The sequence below is a fragment of the Penaeus chinensis genome, chromosome 11, assembly GCF_019202785.1.
Source record: "Penaeus chinensis breed Huanghai No. 1 chromosome 11, ASM1920278v2, whole genome shotgun sequence".
Classification (NCBI taxonomy): Eukaryota; Metazoa; Arthropoda; class Malacostraca; order Decapoda; family Penaeidae; genus Penaeus; species Penaeus chinensis.
The window spans coordinates 12743682-12761181 of record NC_061829.1 but is presented as its reverse complement, the minus strand read 5'-3'; the positions used below and the strand labels follow the sequence as shown (position 1 = coordinate 12761181).

The window sequence follows — 17500 nt, the reverse complement described above, 5'->3', positions numbered from 1 at the left end:
GATAATTATTATTTTTCTGATATAGTTACTATCTTTTATTATTATTATCATCACCATTATTATTATTATCATTGTTATTATCATTACCATCATTATCATTATTTTATGATCATTTACATTATTATTATTTTTATATTTATTATTGATATATTTTCTATTATTATTATCATTATCATTATTATTATCATTATTATTATTGTTATTATTTTTATTATCATTATTATTATTAACATTATTATTATCAGTATTGTCATTATTATTATTATCAATATTATTATCAGTATTATCATTATTATCATCATTATTATTTTTAACAGATTATTATTATTATTATTATCATTATTATTATTATTATTATTGTTATTATGATCATTGTTAACATTATCACCATCATTATGATTATTGCCTTTATTATTACTCATTATTATTATTATTATTATTATTATCATTACTAATATCATTATATTTATCATTATTATTATTATTATTATTATTATTATTATTATTATTATTATTATTATTATCATCTTCATCATCATTTTTATTACCATCAATGCTCATCTTTAATGACCAAATCAGTCTCATTATCATAATTAACCTTGTTTTTGTATCGAAATTATCACCAGTACCATTATCATCTGCGCCATCTTGATTTTGCCATTTTCATAATTACCTTCATTATTTTCATCACGATTACTGCTGTCGTTATCGTTGTTGATTTACGATCATTATCACAGTTCTTTCACATCTTTATCATCATATTTAAGACGTTTCAGAGGAAGTGAAATGTTCTCTTGGGGATAAGAATGATATACCGTCACGGAGTAGCGATTTGTTTGTTTTAACTCGTCGATGTTTCTCTTTCTCTACCTCTACTTCTTTTCCTTTTATTTATTCGTCTTCGTCTCCTGCTTGTTTAGTTTGTTATTACTACATCTCCTCCGTCTTCTTTTTAAAATCTTTCTTATTGTTATCCTATCTTTATCTCCCTATTTTCCTCCTCTTTCTCCTCCTTTTCATCCTTCTCTTTTTCTTTTTTCTTTTCATTTTCATTTTTTCTTCTCTTTCCTCTTATTCTGCTACTTTTCTTCTTCGTCTTCTCCATATTCTTCTTCTTCTTCTTCTTCTTCCCCTTCTTTTTCTTCGTCTTTTTCATCTTCTTTAAATGATTCCAAACCAAGAATGGCGAAAAAAAAAGTTCCAGCACCAACAGCGTTACCTACAAAGGGACAATTTCAGGAGTTACGTATTAAAATAAAAAAAATCATAGTTCAACTGTCTGCCTTCGACATTGCAAATTGACAAGAGAAGTGAGCTTTGCTATGGAAACAGATATGGACTCTCTTCTAGTTCTTTTAATTTATTTTTATTTTTATTTTATTTTATTTTTTTATTTTTTTTATTTTTTTTTATGAGAGGTATGGTTCGTTTTTTATACTTTCCTCGGTCATAGAATAAGGGGAGGGGAGGGGGGGGGATTCGTCATTAGTCTTATTAGTGCATAATAACAACCATCGTTTCACATGCTGATGTTTTCCTCTTCAAATTGAGCCAAGGATACCTTCTATTAAACTCTCTCTCTTTCTCTTTCTCTCTCTCTCTCTCTCTCTCTCTCTCTCTCTCTCTCTCTCTCTCTCTCTCTCTCTCTCTCTCTCTCTCTCTCTCTCTCTATGTATATATATATATGTCTGTCTATCTGTCTATCTATCTGTCTATCTATCTGTCTATCTAAGTATCTATCTATCTATATCGATCTAGCCATCTGTCTATCTATATGTCTGTCTGTCCATTTATATTTCTTTCTCTTCAGTGAGTAATGAATGATGAGAAAGGAGGTATCTGTCAGCTAGGATTTTTTTAGTCAGTTTCCCTAACGCTCGTTAATATAATTAACGTCGACAGTCGTAAACATAGCCATGCACTGTACGTAGAACAATGAAATAGGTACCATTTTCTTGTTAAATCAAAGCTTAATTTCGAAGGAAATGAGCAGTGCCTACTTTGTGTGCCTAGTTTATAAACAAGCTATTGATTTTATTTGTCCCCTTTTTAGCAACTAGCAACTCTAACCTCGTGATGAGAGCCCATTCTTGTTTCACCATTCCGAGGTGAATTTCATGCTGAGCAAACTACATACTAATTAACTCTCCTTAACACTGTTACTGATGGACCTCTAGTTTTGTTTACGTGTTACCTTTAGTCACCGTATCTTAACTTCTTCAACAAAAGCTTCTACAGATCTTAAGAACTTTGTAAAGCTGTGTGGGCGGGCTGCGGAAATCTAAAAAAAAAAAAAAAATGCCTTTTGCAAAATGATTGTCAGTAAGGTAGTTTGATTTTGTAGCTACTTGGGTCTTCTTATGTAAAAAGTATAATGATAATTGCACCAGCATTTATGAGTTTGCAAAGTCGACATAGACATTACTTTTCAGTCATTGCAAGTATAAATTTGGCATCTTAAGCAAGTAAAAATTGTGTTTACAGAGCCCAATACTTTCCTAGCAGTCTTAACGGCAGTTATCAGGAACGTTGCCACATTGATAGAGTAACAGCACGCATATATATGTATTTTTATTTTGTGTACTCAAAGATGCTAACTTTGGCTGGCGTACTGAGAGATGTAGAGATGCATGTGTTCCAATCACACACGGCTGCTGGGTCATAGTGAATTACCCTGTCAGAGTATGACCTTTGACCTGAGTGCTTCTGAGTGAGTGTTGTGACCCAGCGTCTGCCCGCCTGACCTAGTTAGAGTAATCGCTGTGTGTTCTTGTTTTGCGACCGTCCGCTGTTCTAAACTAACCTAGGATCCACGCCGGGGTGTTTGTTCCTATCTTCGTCACTATGTTGAGGCTTCTCGCCGTAGTCTTGTCTGTTTCTCTACGAGTCGGTCACTGTGGCATAATAGAGTCCCAACACTTTCCTTCATAAATTAACTTCAGTATATAAGTATATCTCCATAGTTAAGATTTTCATGGTAACGATGTGTTCCATAGTTGTGTTCTCGGAATGCAGGTCAGTCACTCACCCCACAACATTAAAGATAAAGATAAAAATAAGAACAGAATTAGGCGTTTGTTTTGCGATAGCAGATTGGCGACGGTATGCCCTCTCCTCGCTTGGTTAGACCCTCGTAATAATCTCTGTCTTTCCCCGTGTGTTTTCCTTGCAGAAGCAACCCTCTCCGTCTTCTGCAGCCATGCTCGCCTGCTCGCCGGTGCTCACAGCCGTGGCCATTGCTTCAACCCTGCTCTGAGACTCCGTTCTGACTACGTTACCCAGCGCACACACTCATCCACCGACATGTTTTTATAATGTCCTTTTTTTAGGCCTTTAATGTACCTGTCTCCCTTCTCTCAGCTGTGTGCAATGCAACAACACTAGCTTGACATTAGTGTCGCAGACTGGCCCCGGAGGAACCCAGGTCTCGCCTAGGGGCCTCGCCGCGGGCGCTGTCGGGGGGATAGCCGCCCCGAAAAGAGCACCGCATATACATGTGCATGTATGTTTCCCAAATGCAAATGAACGTGCACACATACATATATTTACATGTATATATGTGTGTGAACATACATATACACACACGCGCACACAAACACACACACACACACACACACACACACACACACACACACACACACACACACACACACACACACACACACACATACATATACTCATTCACAATCTCACACACACATGTGTATATGTGTATATATATGTATATATGCATATATATATATATATCATATATATACATATATATTTCTATATGTATATATACATATATATTCCTATATTTATATACATATACATGTATGTATGTTTATATATGTATATATATATATATATATATATATATATATATATATTCATATATGTATATACATCTATATGTATGTATGTATATGTATATATATATTTACATATATACATATATATACACAGAAATATATATATGAATGAATGTATATATGCATACGCACACATACATTATGTGTATATGTAGTGTTTTATTTTCGTCGAGGTTGCGTACCTATCTATCGTTCAGATTTGAGCCAATAATTTCTGTGAACCCTATCGCTGGATGCAGAACTGACGTTCTGGTGCGTCTTGTAATCCCGACCTAAGTTTACATATCATAGTAAGAATTAAGTTGTTGCATGAGGCTTTCGTCCAAGTCATTTTACTTGATAAATCACTTCTAGGTCACACTTCAATTTTATTTTCACAATCCATTCTAAAGCCCTTCAGTATATATGTAGTTCTATAATGCATACCAATACATCAAAGATAAATATGACCAATAATATATTAGAAAACTGACTTCATAGGTCCCATAGGGAAAGTTATTACATAGGTCTATACCTAGGGCACATCGGCGACCCTGAGGCTCACATGAAGACAAGCTGATGTTCGTCATCAACCCAAGAGTTATGTGAATATGACGTATCAGTGACGTGTGACGAGGGTGACGTCATGGCTGAGTGTCTCTCTTTAAATAGATGTATTCTATCCTAGGTTTTGTTGCACTGCTAGTTACGTGCCTTTTTAGTTAATCATCATTCTTTTTTATAGAGTATAAAGTGATCTGTAAACTTCTAAGTAAAGATTTTTCTGCTTCTAACGCCTTTATGATTAGTAAGTTTTTGGCCAAGAATTCCAAGCGAAATATGCAAACTGTAAAAAAGAGAATTGCCACACATTCGCACTGGCCAAAGTCAGTGTGTTTTTATTGTAAGGACCATTCTGATAAAATGCAGATAAGGTGAAAAGATGCATATATATATATATATATATCAAGAAGAAGTTCTTTTTTCAGGAGGATAATAAAGACTTTGGTTGAGGCGACATGAATATTCCATAACAAGTTTTTGATGAGAGATGAAACAGAATTTTAAGTGTTCAAATCGGGATAGGTTCGTGCCCCATCCACAACCTTAACAAGAAACATACAAGATGTTCGGGTTTTCGTGTCAACGCTGCAGGACTTATCAAGAAGGAAACTTGAGTCGTGTTACTTTGAACAGCATTGTTGAAGTATTTCTTGATATATGATAATAAAAAAACAGGTGTCTTATCTTTTCAAATCCACTTAGAAACTTTCAGTACATAAAAATGTGGTGTAAAGAATTTCTTAATATTTTTTCATACATGATGCTGTAATTACATGAGAATAAATGGTGTTCTTGCCTTCCCCAAGGGGATTGGCGAGTCACGTGCAGCGTTCAGTCTACATAGGTTTAGTGTGTTGTTGCATTGATGCTTTGTTGAAATTACTAGTTTTTATAGGAGTGTGAGGTTTCGATAAAAGGGAGAGAGATAGGACCAAAACATTCATGTGAAAGGGAGAGAGAGAATGAGAGTTGCCAAATTGTAAAATTCTCGCCAAAGCCCCTTTCATAGAGGTAAATAACCCGATGAACACGAGAATGTTCTCTAGGATGACTACAGTCCGTTTTTTCTCTCTTTTCTTTTCGTTAAGCAGACTACCGAGGCTGAGGAGTCATGTCCTTTCCGTCTTTCTGATTAGCTAACGAATACTGACATATCACAAGAAAATTCATACGTTAATTATATTATGCACGGAAACCACTAGACTGCCAGCGATGCATGTGTACACCCGAGTCGAGAACACCGCGCAATTTTAAAATCAAGTTTTGCTGCAGTGATTTTAGGCCTTTTTAAAAAGTTGAAGCCAAATGATTAAGCAAAAGGAAAGCTGACTATTAATTGCGACTGGAAAGGGATTCATTTTAGCTGGCAGCTTTGGTTAAGGCTTACATAAATAACGAGTCTTGTGCATAGTTATGTGTTTATACATACATGTGTATGTATATGATAACAGATATTATTTTTCAAACGCAACAAGATAAGTGTGTTGAAAAACGAATGGTTTCCTCGGGATTAAGCAGACTGAAAGTTCGATCTTTCTTGTGGAAGTGGTTATGGTTTCTGCCACAAATTATTATAAGGACAGATAAATGTAATTCAGTTTACTACAAACTTTGGTTCTTTTAACTTTATGAATTATTTTGTCAACTCCTCGGGAGAAGCACGACTTCCCAGCCTTTGTGGTCAGCTAGAAAAACTGGACTGTAGTTATTACGCGTGTTTTAGTGACCTCATAACTTCAAAGATACACAACTATATGCCAATTTGCTTTTTGAACATAGGCCTACATTGCTAATATTAAGAATTTCAAGAAAATGAATTATAGAAAATCTTGTTGCATGTTTGTAGTAGTCAGAATTTAGGTTGGTGGAGTCGATGTCCACAGCACAATGTGGCTTCAGCTTTTGTAATATACTGCATCAAATAAACATGAAATTATTGTGAAGCTGATCCTAATACGTTCCATGTGAAGCTCACTTTATTAAGTTTCATGTGTAGTAACTTTACCAATAAGGCTTCGAAACGAAGCTGATAAGTTAAGGTATGCGCCAAGCAAGAGATTAATAGACAATGAGCAATACTGGCGTTGGTGGTGGAAGTTGGCGTGAAGCTAGCATCACCATCCTGAAATGAAGCTATGAGTATGGTGTCGCCCTCGTGTCGTGATGATGCAGTGCTGACGTCAGTAGAGTGTTGTGAAGCCACGATGCTGACATCAGTAGGAATGTAGGGAATCTGCAATGAGCGTACATGCAGTGGGTTTGCGAGAAGTAACGCGAACTTGTGGAATGGACTTTGAGCTTAAAAGTTGATTATTTGGTCCATATCCCAGTAAGAACTTCCAGGGCATCAGTCTTGTCAAAGCGTTAGGTCAGAGGTCATGGAACTATCAGGTAAGGTCACAGTCAACAGACCTTTGTGGCTGTCGCAACGTCAATTATTGCAACTTGATGGCTTGGTCACTGTGTTGAAGGATTATCCTGGGTAATGTTTTAAGATCTAAAAGTTCTCAGCTGTTATATATGCCTATTGATAATTTTGGAGGAGTGAGGCGACAGGAGAGTTCGACGGTAAACAGAGATTACCTACGGTAGCCTCTGGTGTTGAAGATCCGATGCATTGAAAACCGATTTTGATCTCCACATTCCGAGAGATGTCCTTATCGATCTCTTATGGAGAATTCTTGCTTTGGGAACGGGTCGCCATCGAGCAGAAAACTCGAAGGGCAGTTTCTCTTACGCTCGAGGCCTCTTCACCAGGCGGTTGACCAAAGCAGTGAAACGGTGCCTCGAACCTCTTGAAGATCCTCATGAGTCTCCACTAAATATTCCCTCTCCGCAGCGTTTTCTTGGGACGTCGTTGTGACTGTCTGTTTCCCTGAGCATCTCCAACCGTGCTGGATAGCCCTACAAAGCAGCCCTGCGCTCTGCCTACATAGAAAGTTGAAAGTTTGTCGGCCTAAAAAAGGTGCACACTCTCAATGCACTTGACTTGGTTATCGGAGTAAATGATTCACTATGACAGATGACTCGTATTTCCCGAGATGAGCCAGGTAATAAAAATAAAACAAAAACTTTAGAGAACAAAAATGATAGAGAAAATGCAACATAGGGCACTTTGGACAACCTGAAACATCCTATTCAGCAGGTCTGGGGATGTCCAGGACCCACAGCTCGTAGGATCATCTTGACGAAAGGTACTGAAGAATGGAGTGTGTTTTCCTCCTTGACTGTCTGTCGAGTCCTTCGCTCCGATCGACTCCGTTTAGGTTGATTAAAGTGTCCAGAGTCTAACATGTTGATCTGTGGAGTTTATGCCATTCTATCGTATAAATCTTCTGTAAAATACTCTTTGAGATTAGAGAATGAAAATGTCATTATTTTGTCGACTTTAGTTTCCTTTCTTGTACAGATTCAAATGCTTTCTAAATTACAATATATGAGTCACTGTGACGTACCTTTTTGAGTGACCTGTAAAGGGTAACCGTTAATGTCAGAGTAAATTAAGTTTATCAAAGGGAATATCAATGTGATGGTGACCAGATGATCGTTGAATCTTTATTTTCCATTATTTTCTCATTTTTTAGTGTTCAAGTAGGCTAAGCTAGCATGTCAGTCACTGTGCTGTTAATGTTGTTTGCTATGGCTATGCACTTGTACCAAAACTTCATGGGGAACCTATACCGCCAGTTTATAACAAAAAAAAAAAAAAATTGTATATAATTTGCTGGTGAAGCATATTCATGTATTCTCTCTCTCTTTAAACTCCGGGAAGATTTGCCCTTCAACCTAACTTGAACATATCTACTGTACTTGATATATCTGCTTGCTGGGTGTGTGTATTTCCACCCTCTTTATGATTATTTTTCATACTTTTCATGAGAGTGGTTGTTTTTTTAGACGGTACATGCATTTTTTTATAACCAATAACAGTATGATTATGGAATATTCTTTTCAGATATTTTTTCCCTGTTTCTGTTTGATAATATCGACTTCTTAAGGCGGCATTTCCCGATGGAAGGTGGACTCAGTGAAACAATGAAAGAGTTGAATCTCTCTATATGTAGTGTTCGACCCCCATGATGTTGGGATCCGATCCTCCATCAAACTGCCGCTGCCTCTCTTCTTCATGGTCGTGCGTGGGAATGCATCTGCTGTTAAAGCTTTGATTGTGGTGTATACAAGTTAATATATATTGTAATTTAAAGAAAGCCTTATCTACGTGACTGCTGTTTTTCTTTCGTCTCTTTCCTTATCTTTTACTTTTCTTCTTTTCATTTCTTTGGACTTGATATCCATTGAAATTTTCCCTCTTGGTATTGGGTTGTTAATTTTTTTCTTAATTGTTATTATTTTATTTTTTAATTAAAGCTATATTACCCAAACGGGGAAGTCTAAGTACCTACCATCTCAGTGTGTCGTTCTGCGAGACCTCCGTGGAATCGCGACCGTGTCTGTACTTTTCTCAGTGTCGCATTTAGATATGAAATTAGTAGGTAACCGCGGCGTTCCTGCTGGGCCGACAAGCATTATGATATATTTTTGTAATAATGGAATATCATAGCTGAGTATCGGGCCGCTATCAACATTGTGGGGCTGGCAGGGAAGCCGAGGTTAATCATGAAGTAAAACATGTTTGACCTGATGCCCTCGGTGCCAGACGTAAGACTTTCTCTCTGATTATCCATATTCTACTCTTTGATCTGTTTCTGATTGTGGCATCGAAGGCGTTCAGTAAGTTTTTCAATTACTGATATGTTTTATAAGCCAAATCTGGCGGGTTTTTGTTGTCAGTTGATACCTGTGAAGAATTGATGGATGAATTAATAAAGTTGTAAGATGACCTGGAATTTTTATTTCTCATTTTCTCTCTTTATTAAACGTCGGTGATTTATTTAATTCTTCTGTACGTATTGTCGAGTACTTATCGAATACTTGAATCCAGAGATGTAATGATGTAATGTATTTTCGTATCTGAATGTGTGTGTGCGTGTGTGTGCGTGTGCACATATACTAAGAAGATCGTGTTATCTGTTTCGCAAAATAACTGCTCTCTGTCTAAAATGGTTCATTTGTGAAACAATGGCTTACTCATCACTCTGAAAGAACGAAATCCCTTTCTTTAGGCATACTTTTTTCCTCATTTCAAAATTACGAAATAGTCTGTCTTTTCTATATTCTGCTAGAATGACTGCAGAAACAATAGAAGCAGAGTGAATTTTACGAACGATCAAATACCAAAATTTTACACTTGCTAATAAACAGAAAAAAAAATCCTAGATTAAACAAAAATATTGGATGGAGTTTGATATACCCGCTATACAGTTGTATGGATTTTGTCTTTGTTTTTTCTTTATACATCAAAATGATATTTAGAAAATACGGAAGCTGACAAAATGCAGAACCGTTGTTTACAGCCAAAGGACATTTCGCCTATTGTTCTACGTTGGCTGTGTTTTGTACCCCGGACAAAAGGTTGTTCAAAAGTGTAATGAGTTTTATCACAATATCAATTTGCGTAGGAAACTTTGAGAGCTGCGGTTGCCTAGTCGTTGATTTTTCGAGTGGCATGCAACCGTCCCTTGGTTTGGGGGTTGGGCTGGGTCGGGGAGGTCGAAAATGAGTTATGCCCTGTTTCAGATTCGTATACTACTGTAGACCTACCCACATGAATATAAACTCCCGCGAAGAAAAATTAGGTGGTCAAACGGGGGCCTAACCCCGGATAACTATTTCGCTGATCAGCGAATTTCACCTATATGTACTTATGCCTTAGTGCCGCATCAACGTCAAGTTGTATTTTGACATTACCTATTGAAATGGATCACAGGAGGGTAAAATATCGTGCGCGCGAGTGTATGAGTGTGCGCGCGAGTATATGAGTGTGCGCCCAAGTGTTAGGGTGTGCGCGCGAGTATATGAGTGTGCGTGCGAGTGTTAGAGTGTGCGCCCGAGTGTATGAGTGTGCGCCCAAGTGTTAGGGTGTGCGCGCGAGTATATGAGTGTGCGCCCAAGTGTTAGGGTGTGAGCGCGAGTATATGAGTGTGCGCCCAAGTGTTAGGGTGTGCGCGCGAGTATATGAGTGTGCGTGCGAGTGTTAGAGTGTGCGCTTGAGTGTATGAGTGTGCGCCCAAGTGTTAGGGTGTGCGCGCGAGTATATGAGTGTGCGCCCAAGTGTTAGGGTGTGCGCGCGAGTATATGAGTGTGCGCCCAAGTGTTAGGGTGTGTCCGGGAGTATATGAGTGTGCGTGCGAGTGTTAGAGTGTGCGCTTGAGTGTATGAGTGTGCGCCCAAGTGTTAGGGTGTGCGCGCGAGTATATGAGTGTGCGCCCAAGTGTTAGGGTGTGCGCGCGAGTATATGAGTGTGCGCCCAAGTGTTAGGGTGTGTCCGGGAGTATATGAGTGTGCGTGCGAGTGTTAGAGTGTGCGCCCGAGTGTTAGGGTGTGCGCGCGAGTGTATGAGTGTGCGCGCGAGTGTATGAGTGTGCGCCCGAGTGTTAGGGTGTGCGCGCGAGTAAATGAGTGTGCGCGCGAGTGTTAGGGTGTGCGCCCGAGTGTATGAGAGTGCGCGCGAGTGTATGAGTGTGCGCGCGTGTGCCAGTGTGCCGTGTCTGCCTTCCTTGGCGACAAGGAGTGGGTCGGTAGCCCATGATACTCTCCGAAGGGATATTTCAACTGAGTTGAGGATTTTTCATCATCTCAGTTGACAGGGGACCAGGAACCATGAGTAGTAAGTATTAGCTTTCTTCTTACTCTCCCTTCCTCCCGTTGTACACCCTGTTTGCTTATAGGTAATTACGTAAGAACATATTTATATTTACCCCACATCCCCTTATCTTCCCTACCTCCCATTTTCGGTCGGAGGGGAGAGGTTAAAAAGAAAATGGGACAACCGAGGTGGAGGGTAATATGAGCTATAGAGGACTCCTGACGGCAGAAAAACGAGTTTAGAAGTGCGTGGACGTGATATTACAACGTTATTTTATGGTCACGTGAACCGCATAGTTACGGCGCAGGATGACTTAAGTGCTATACCATATTGTATTTTGTGATGCTGTGCAATAACTATTGATCCGATCTGAATGAAATAAAGAACAAGAGATATAGCAATGGTTGGGCTTAATAAGAAAATATCCAAAAAGTTTGTAGGCCGATATTAAGGTGTTTTTTTTTTTTCTTCATATTTCAGACTTCTCAAGGCTTACAGTTTTTGTCCGATCTCAAAATGCCTTTTCCCTTAACAGAACGTCAGTATGCGCATAGAGCTATGTTTTTTTTTTTTTTTTTTAATTCAAAATACTGTTTTTTTACGAATTTTTAACTTTTTTTCTCTCTTTTTTGCAGTTATGTAACATGCGATAATTTAGAAACGAATTAATGAATTTCCAAATTGGAATACGTTGTTTTGTTTATATGACCTAGAGGTTTTCTCAGCAAAAGTAATATAGAAAATTAAGTGATAACTCTGGGACGTGAGAAGGCTAGAGTTAACCAAACTTTAAAAAATCGATTTTTCATTGCGCCTACAATTCCCATCATTCAAATTAAATAAAATTCAGTATAACGATGCGTAATAAAGTACTCTTTCATCCTACCAAAAATCTGTAAGACCATTTTCTATTTTTCAACAAAAAAGTGAAAATCGGCATTTTCTCAGGGACGGTCCCCTTAATGGAGTATTGTACGTACTTGTGTTTCCTCTCCATATACTTGATAAGTCGTGTTTCTATACAGGATCTACGTCTGTTATGTTAGTTCTAACCCAGATTCGTCTTAAATAAATTTACGGCATGAAGGGAAACTCCTCATTGTGTGTGTGTGTGTGTGCGGGGGACTGACATACACTCAATTATTCGTGCACGTATCAATTGATTATTAACAGAGAAAATCTGAAAGCTGAATCAAGAAGACTAAGATGAACAACCTTTTTTTTTTCCTTATCGCTTCTCATCAAAATTTTATCAAACTGTTCAACACAACACTAAAAACATTTTCTTTTTTTTTAATAAATACTAGAGGCCAAAAATGTCGCGTCTTTGAGACTTCTCTTTGGCTCACCCTCTCTTGTATTCTTCACATCTCCAGCTACATTATAGACTGCCTGGTAAAAGGGTCGACTTTAAAACACGTTATGGATATTGAATTATGCATTGTATTTTACATTTAAAAAATCACTCTTTATACATCCTTCACTGGAGAAACTTACAGGTCGTTAGGACTGGTTTAAGGCAAAGATATATACCAGAATAAAGTTCATTGTTTATGACAAATATAGTGTAGATAATATGAAATGGTGTATGGAAGGAGTCTTACTGTAAAAACTGGCTATTGTTATATATGCCAACTCCATCAGCAGTGCCATGCAATATTGATCTGTTATTATGTAAACGTGGACTTTCCAAAAAGCCTCTCTCTCTCTCTCTCTCTCTCTCTCTCTCTCTCTCTCTCTCTCTCTCTCTCTCTCTCTCTCTCTCTCTCTCTCTCTCTCTCTCACTCACTCACTCACTCACTTACTCTCTCTCTCTCTCTCTCTCTCTCTCTCTCTCTCTCTCTCTCTCTCTCTCTCTCTCTCTCTCTCTCTCTCTCTCTCTTTCTCTCTCTCTAAATAATCAAATTCCTATCTTGTATGGTTATTTCAGAAAGGTTTATTGTCATTCTTCAAATGTAATATTAAATTCTGTCCATTTTACACTTAGAACATAATAATGCTCATGCAGTCAAAATACAAATAAATTTTACAAATGCAATGAAAAAAAAAATAATAAAAACAAGCTAGAAAAAAAAAAAATATAAAGTAGAATGGTAGTGTATAAAAAAGTGATATAAGCTAAATCTGCTTTATGTCCTAATAACGTATATATTTATATAAAATCTCTACTAAAAAAATGTGTTAAGCAACAATCGACAATATTAGGTTGATGTGTTCTCTAAGTGAAAAGAACACGCATCATTTAAGGATTAACAAATTATGACTCCAAGGAATTCAGTCCTGAAGGCTGTACATATAAGTAGGTACAGATGAAGTAAAGTTAGGCACTACAAAATAAGTGACAGAAATAGTGCTGGGAGTGTTACCAAGACCGGCGCTATAGCAGTATTCTTGGCGGAATTCTGCAAAAGGAGATTGGCATAAAGTTATTAAGAGTTAGAAATAAATCAATAGGTAAATAAATATTGTGATAAAATGATTAAGAAAGGAAAAAAAAACTACGGATATGTCCTGGTTCTTTCAGTATATAAAGCTTAGTTCCTTTAGAATTTATCTTTAAGATTGATTCATGCAACGACTTTTTTCTCTCATTTTTTTCGACCGAGGAGAAAACTGTTTTTTTTTTTTTACTTTTCATTTCAACTTTCAGGCTTAGAGTAATTCCAACTCTACTGGATAATTAAGATCAGAACTCTATCTATCTACCTCAGTCTCTCTCTCTCTCGCTGTATGTTTTTTCTCTCTTTCTTGTTCCCTCGCGCTATCTCTCTCTCTCTCTCTCTCTCTCTCTCTCTCTCTCTCTCTCTCTCTCTCTCTCTCTCTCTCTCTCTCTCTCTCTCTCTCTCTCTCTTTCTCTCTCTGCTCTCCTTCTCCCTTTCTCTCTCCTGCTCCCTTTCTCTCTCCTCCTTCTCCTTTTCTCTTTCCTCCTTCTTCCTTTTTCTCTCCTCCTCCCTTTCTCTCTCTTTCTTCTCCTTTTCTCTCTCCTTCACCTTCTCCCTCTCTTTTTGCCTTTCCCTCTCCTCCTCCCTTTCCCTCTACTCCTTCTCCCTTTCTCTCTCTGTCTCCCTTTTCTTCACCCTCTCCTTTTGCCTATCTTTCACCCACTCCTTTCCCCCTAATCTCCTCCAATCTCTTTCTCTTGTCCCTTTCCCTTTCCATTTCCCCTCCCTTTCTCTACCTCTCTCTCTCTCTCTTTCTCTCTCTCTCGCTCTCTCTCACTCTCTCTCTCTCTCTCTCTCTCTCTCTCTCTCTCTCTCTCTCTCTCTCTCTCTCTCTCTCTCTCTCTCTCTCTCTCTCTCTCGCTCTCTCTCTCTCTCTCTCTCTCTCTCTCTCTCTACTTTTCTCTTTCGCTATTCGTCTCCCCCTCCCTTTCTCTACCACTCTCCCTCTCCTCCTCCATTTCTCCACCATTCTTCCTTACCACCCTCCCTCTTCCTCTTCCCCTCCCCACCGCTCTTCCTCTCCCTCACCCTATATCCCTCTCCCTTTCTCCAACACTCTTCCTCTCACTCACTCTTTCTCCCTCTCCCTTTTTCCACCACTCTTCCTCTCACTCACCCTTTCTCCCTCTCCCTTTCTACATCACTCTTCCTCTTACTCACCCTTTCTCCCTCTCCCTTTCTCCATCACTCTTCCTCTCACTCAGCCTTTTTCCCTCTCCCTTTCTCAACCACTTTTCTTCTCCCTTACCCTTTCTCCCTCTCCCTTTCTCCACCACTCTTCCTCTCACTCACCCTTTCTCCCTCTCCCTTTCTCCAACACTCTTTCTCTCACTCACCCTTTCTCCCTCTCCCTTTCTCCATCACTCTTCCTCTCACTCACCCTTTCTCCCTCTCCCTTTCTCCAACACTCTTTCTCTCACTCACCCTTTCTCCCTCTCCCTTTCTCCATCACTCTTCCTCTCACTCACCCTTTCTCCCTCTCCCTTTCTACACCACTCTTCCTCTCACTCACCCTTTCTCCCTCTCCCTTTCTCCATCACTCTTTCTCTCACTCACCCTTTCTCCCTCTCCCTTTCTACACCACTCTTTCTCTCACTCACCCTTTCTCCCTCTCCCTTTCTCCATCACTCTTCCTCTCACTCACCCTTTCTCCCTCTCCCTTTCTCCAACACTCTTCCTCTCCCTCACCATTTCTCCCTCTTCCTTTCTCCATCACTCTTCCTCTCACTCAGCCTTTCTCCCTCTCCCTTTCTCCATCACTCTTCCTCTCACTCACCCTTTCTCCCTCTCCCTTTCTCCAACACTCTTCCTCTCCCTCACCATTTCTCCCTCTTCCTTTCTCCATCACTCTTCCTCTCACTCAGCCTTTCTCCCTCTCCCTTTCTCCACCACTCTTCCTCTCACTCATCCTTTCTCCCTCTCCCTTTCTCCATCACTCTTTCTCTCACTCACCCTTTCTCCCTCTCCCTTTCTACACCACTCTTCCTCTCCCTCACCATTTCTCCCTCTTCCTTTCTCCACCACTCTTCCTCTCCCTCACCCCTCTCAACCACTCTTCCTTACCACAGTCTTCGCGATGTACTCAGGACATCCTAGCTCTTCTATCTTAAGGTTCGTAATATCCACCGTTCGCATACTGGCCGCAATGCAGTTGTGTTTCGCGAACGACTTGTACGTTTCCCGCTTGGCGAAGTCACGCAACCACGAACGAAGCCACATCAAGTCACACGAACACTCCAGCTGGTTGTCTGAGGAAAAAAAAGGCGGGAAAATTGGTCAGAAATTTGATTTGAGATTTGAGGTGGATTTTAATATCTTATTTCTTTATTTGTTTATTTTGTGAAAATGATAAAGAACGGTTGGCTAATGTGAAATGAGGATGATGTACATATGATAATTAGAAGAGAACTGGTCTCGCTATGCTATGCTAATAATAATGGTGATGATAGTAGTAGTAATAATAATAATTATTATAATGAGAATGAGAATGAGAATTGCGACAATAATGATAATAAAATTTATAGTGATCATAATAATGGTAATAACAATAATAATAATAACAATGATGATGATGGTGATGACGATGATGATGATGATGATGATGATGATGACGATGATGATGATGATGATGATGATGATGAGGATGATGATTATAAGAAGAAGAACAATAATATCAATAATAATAATAATAATCATAATAATGATAATAATAATAATAAGGATAATGATAATAACTACAGTAAGAAAAATAATATCAATAGTAATAATAACAACAGCAATATAAATGTTAATGATAATAAGGGTAATAGCAATAATAATAACAATGATAATAATAATAATAATAATTATTATTATTATTATTATTATTATTATTGTTATCATCATTATTATTATCATTATTATTATCATAATAACATAAAATTATAGTAATAACAATAACAACAACAATAATAATAACAACCATAATAATAACAACAATAATCATAATAACAATTACAACAACAACAACAATGATGCTGTTGTTAATATAAAAAAAAAGAATCGTCTCTGCTCAACCAACAGCAACACAGATATCGCAAAGAATTAAATGGAGAAAGGATAGAGCTTTGTCCAATCTTGCATCCGAGGGAGATGCAATATTTCACTCGAGATGGAACTGTCGGTAGAGACGGAGGGGTTGAGGGAGAGAGGTGAGGGAGAGGGAGAGACGGGGGGATTGAGGGAGGGAGAGAGGGGGAGACTGAGGGAGAGACGAAGGGATTGAGGGAGAGACGGTGAGGGAGAGGGAGAGACGGAGGGATTGAGGGAGGGAGAGAGGGGGAGACTAAGGGAGAGACGGAGGGGTTGAGGGAGAGAGGGTGAGGGAGAGGGAGAGACAGAGGGATTGAGGGAGGGAGAGAGGGGGAGACTGAGGGAGAGACGAAGGGATTGAGGGAGAGACGGTGAGGGAGAGGGAGAGACGGGGGGATTGAGGGAGGGAGAAAGGGGGAGACTGAGGGAGAGACGGAGGGATTGAGGGAGAGACGGTGAGGGAGAGGGAGAGACGGAGGGATTGAGGGAGGGAGAGAGGGGGAGACTAAGGGAGAGACGGAGGGGTTGAGGGAGAGAGGGAGGGACTGAGGGAGAGGGAGGGATTGAGGGAGAGAGGATGAGAGAGAGGGAGAGAAGGAGGGATTGAGGGAGAGGGTGATAGGGGGATTGAAGGAGAGAGGGTAAGGGAGAGGGAGAGAAGGAGGGATTGTGGGAGAGAGGGAGGGATTGACGGAGAGGAGAGTGAATGAAGAGAGGGAGAGAGTGACGGAGGGTAGGAGGGAAGGAAATACCGGGGTAGGAAGGAGGGGGGGGTGAGGGTGGTAATGAGAGAGAGAAAGAGGGAGAGAGAGAAAGGGAGGACTAGAGGTAGGTAGAAAGGGAAGGAGAGAGGGGGAAAAAGGATGGGGGAGAGGAAGAGCGGG

At 39.3% G+C, this 17500-nt stretch overlaps 2 protein-coding genes across 18 annotated transcripts in view; one reads left to right on the top strand and one right to left on the bottom strand.

Annotated features, from left to right (window-relative positions):
• The window catches only part of LOC125030789 (leucine-rich repeat-containing protein 4B-like), a 357408-nt gene extending 353795 nt beyond the window's left edge, over window positions 1–3613 (top strand). For all 10 annotated transcript variants that reach the window (XM_047621081.1, XM_047621083.1, XM_047621080.1 and 7 more), the window contains one exon: window positions 3173–3613. In XM_047621081.1, coding sequence (XP_047477037.1) covers window positions 3173–3256 — 84 coding nt within the window. In that variant the 3' untranslated portion in view covers window positions 3257–3613. The remainder of the gene's footprint in view (window positions 1–3172) is intronic.
• A 9403-nt stretch (window positions 3614–13016) lies between these two features.
• The window catches only part of LOC125030663 (insulin-like growth factor-binding protein complex acid labile subunit), a 17551-nt gene continuing 13067 nt past the window's right edge, over window positions 13017–17500 (bottom strand). For all 8 annotated transcript variants that reach the window (XM_047620856.1, XM_047620849.1, XM_047620857.1 and 5 more), the window contains 2 exons: window positions 15609–15793; window positions 13017–13505 (listed from right to left, as the gene is read on the bottom strand). In XM_047620856.1, the coding sequence (XP_047476812.1) occupies window positions 13431–13505; window positions 15609–15793 (260 nt within the window). In that variant the 3' untranslated portion in view covers window positions 13017–13430. The remainder of the gene's footprint in view (window positions 13506–15608; window positions 15794–17500) is intronic.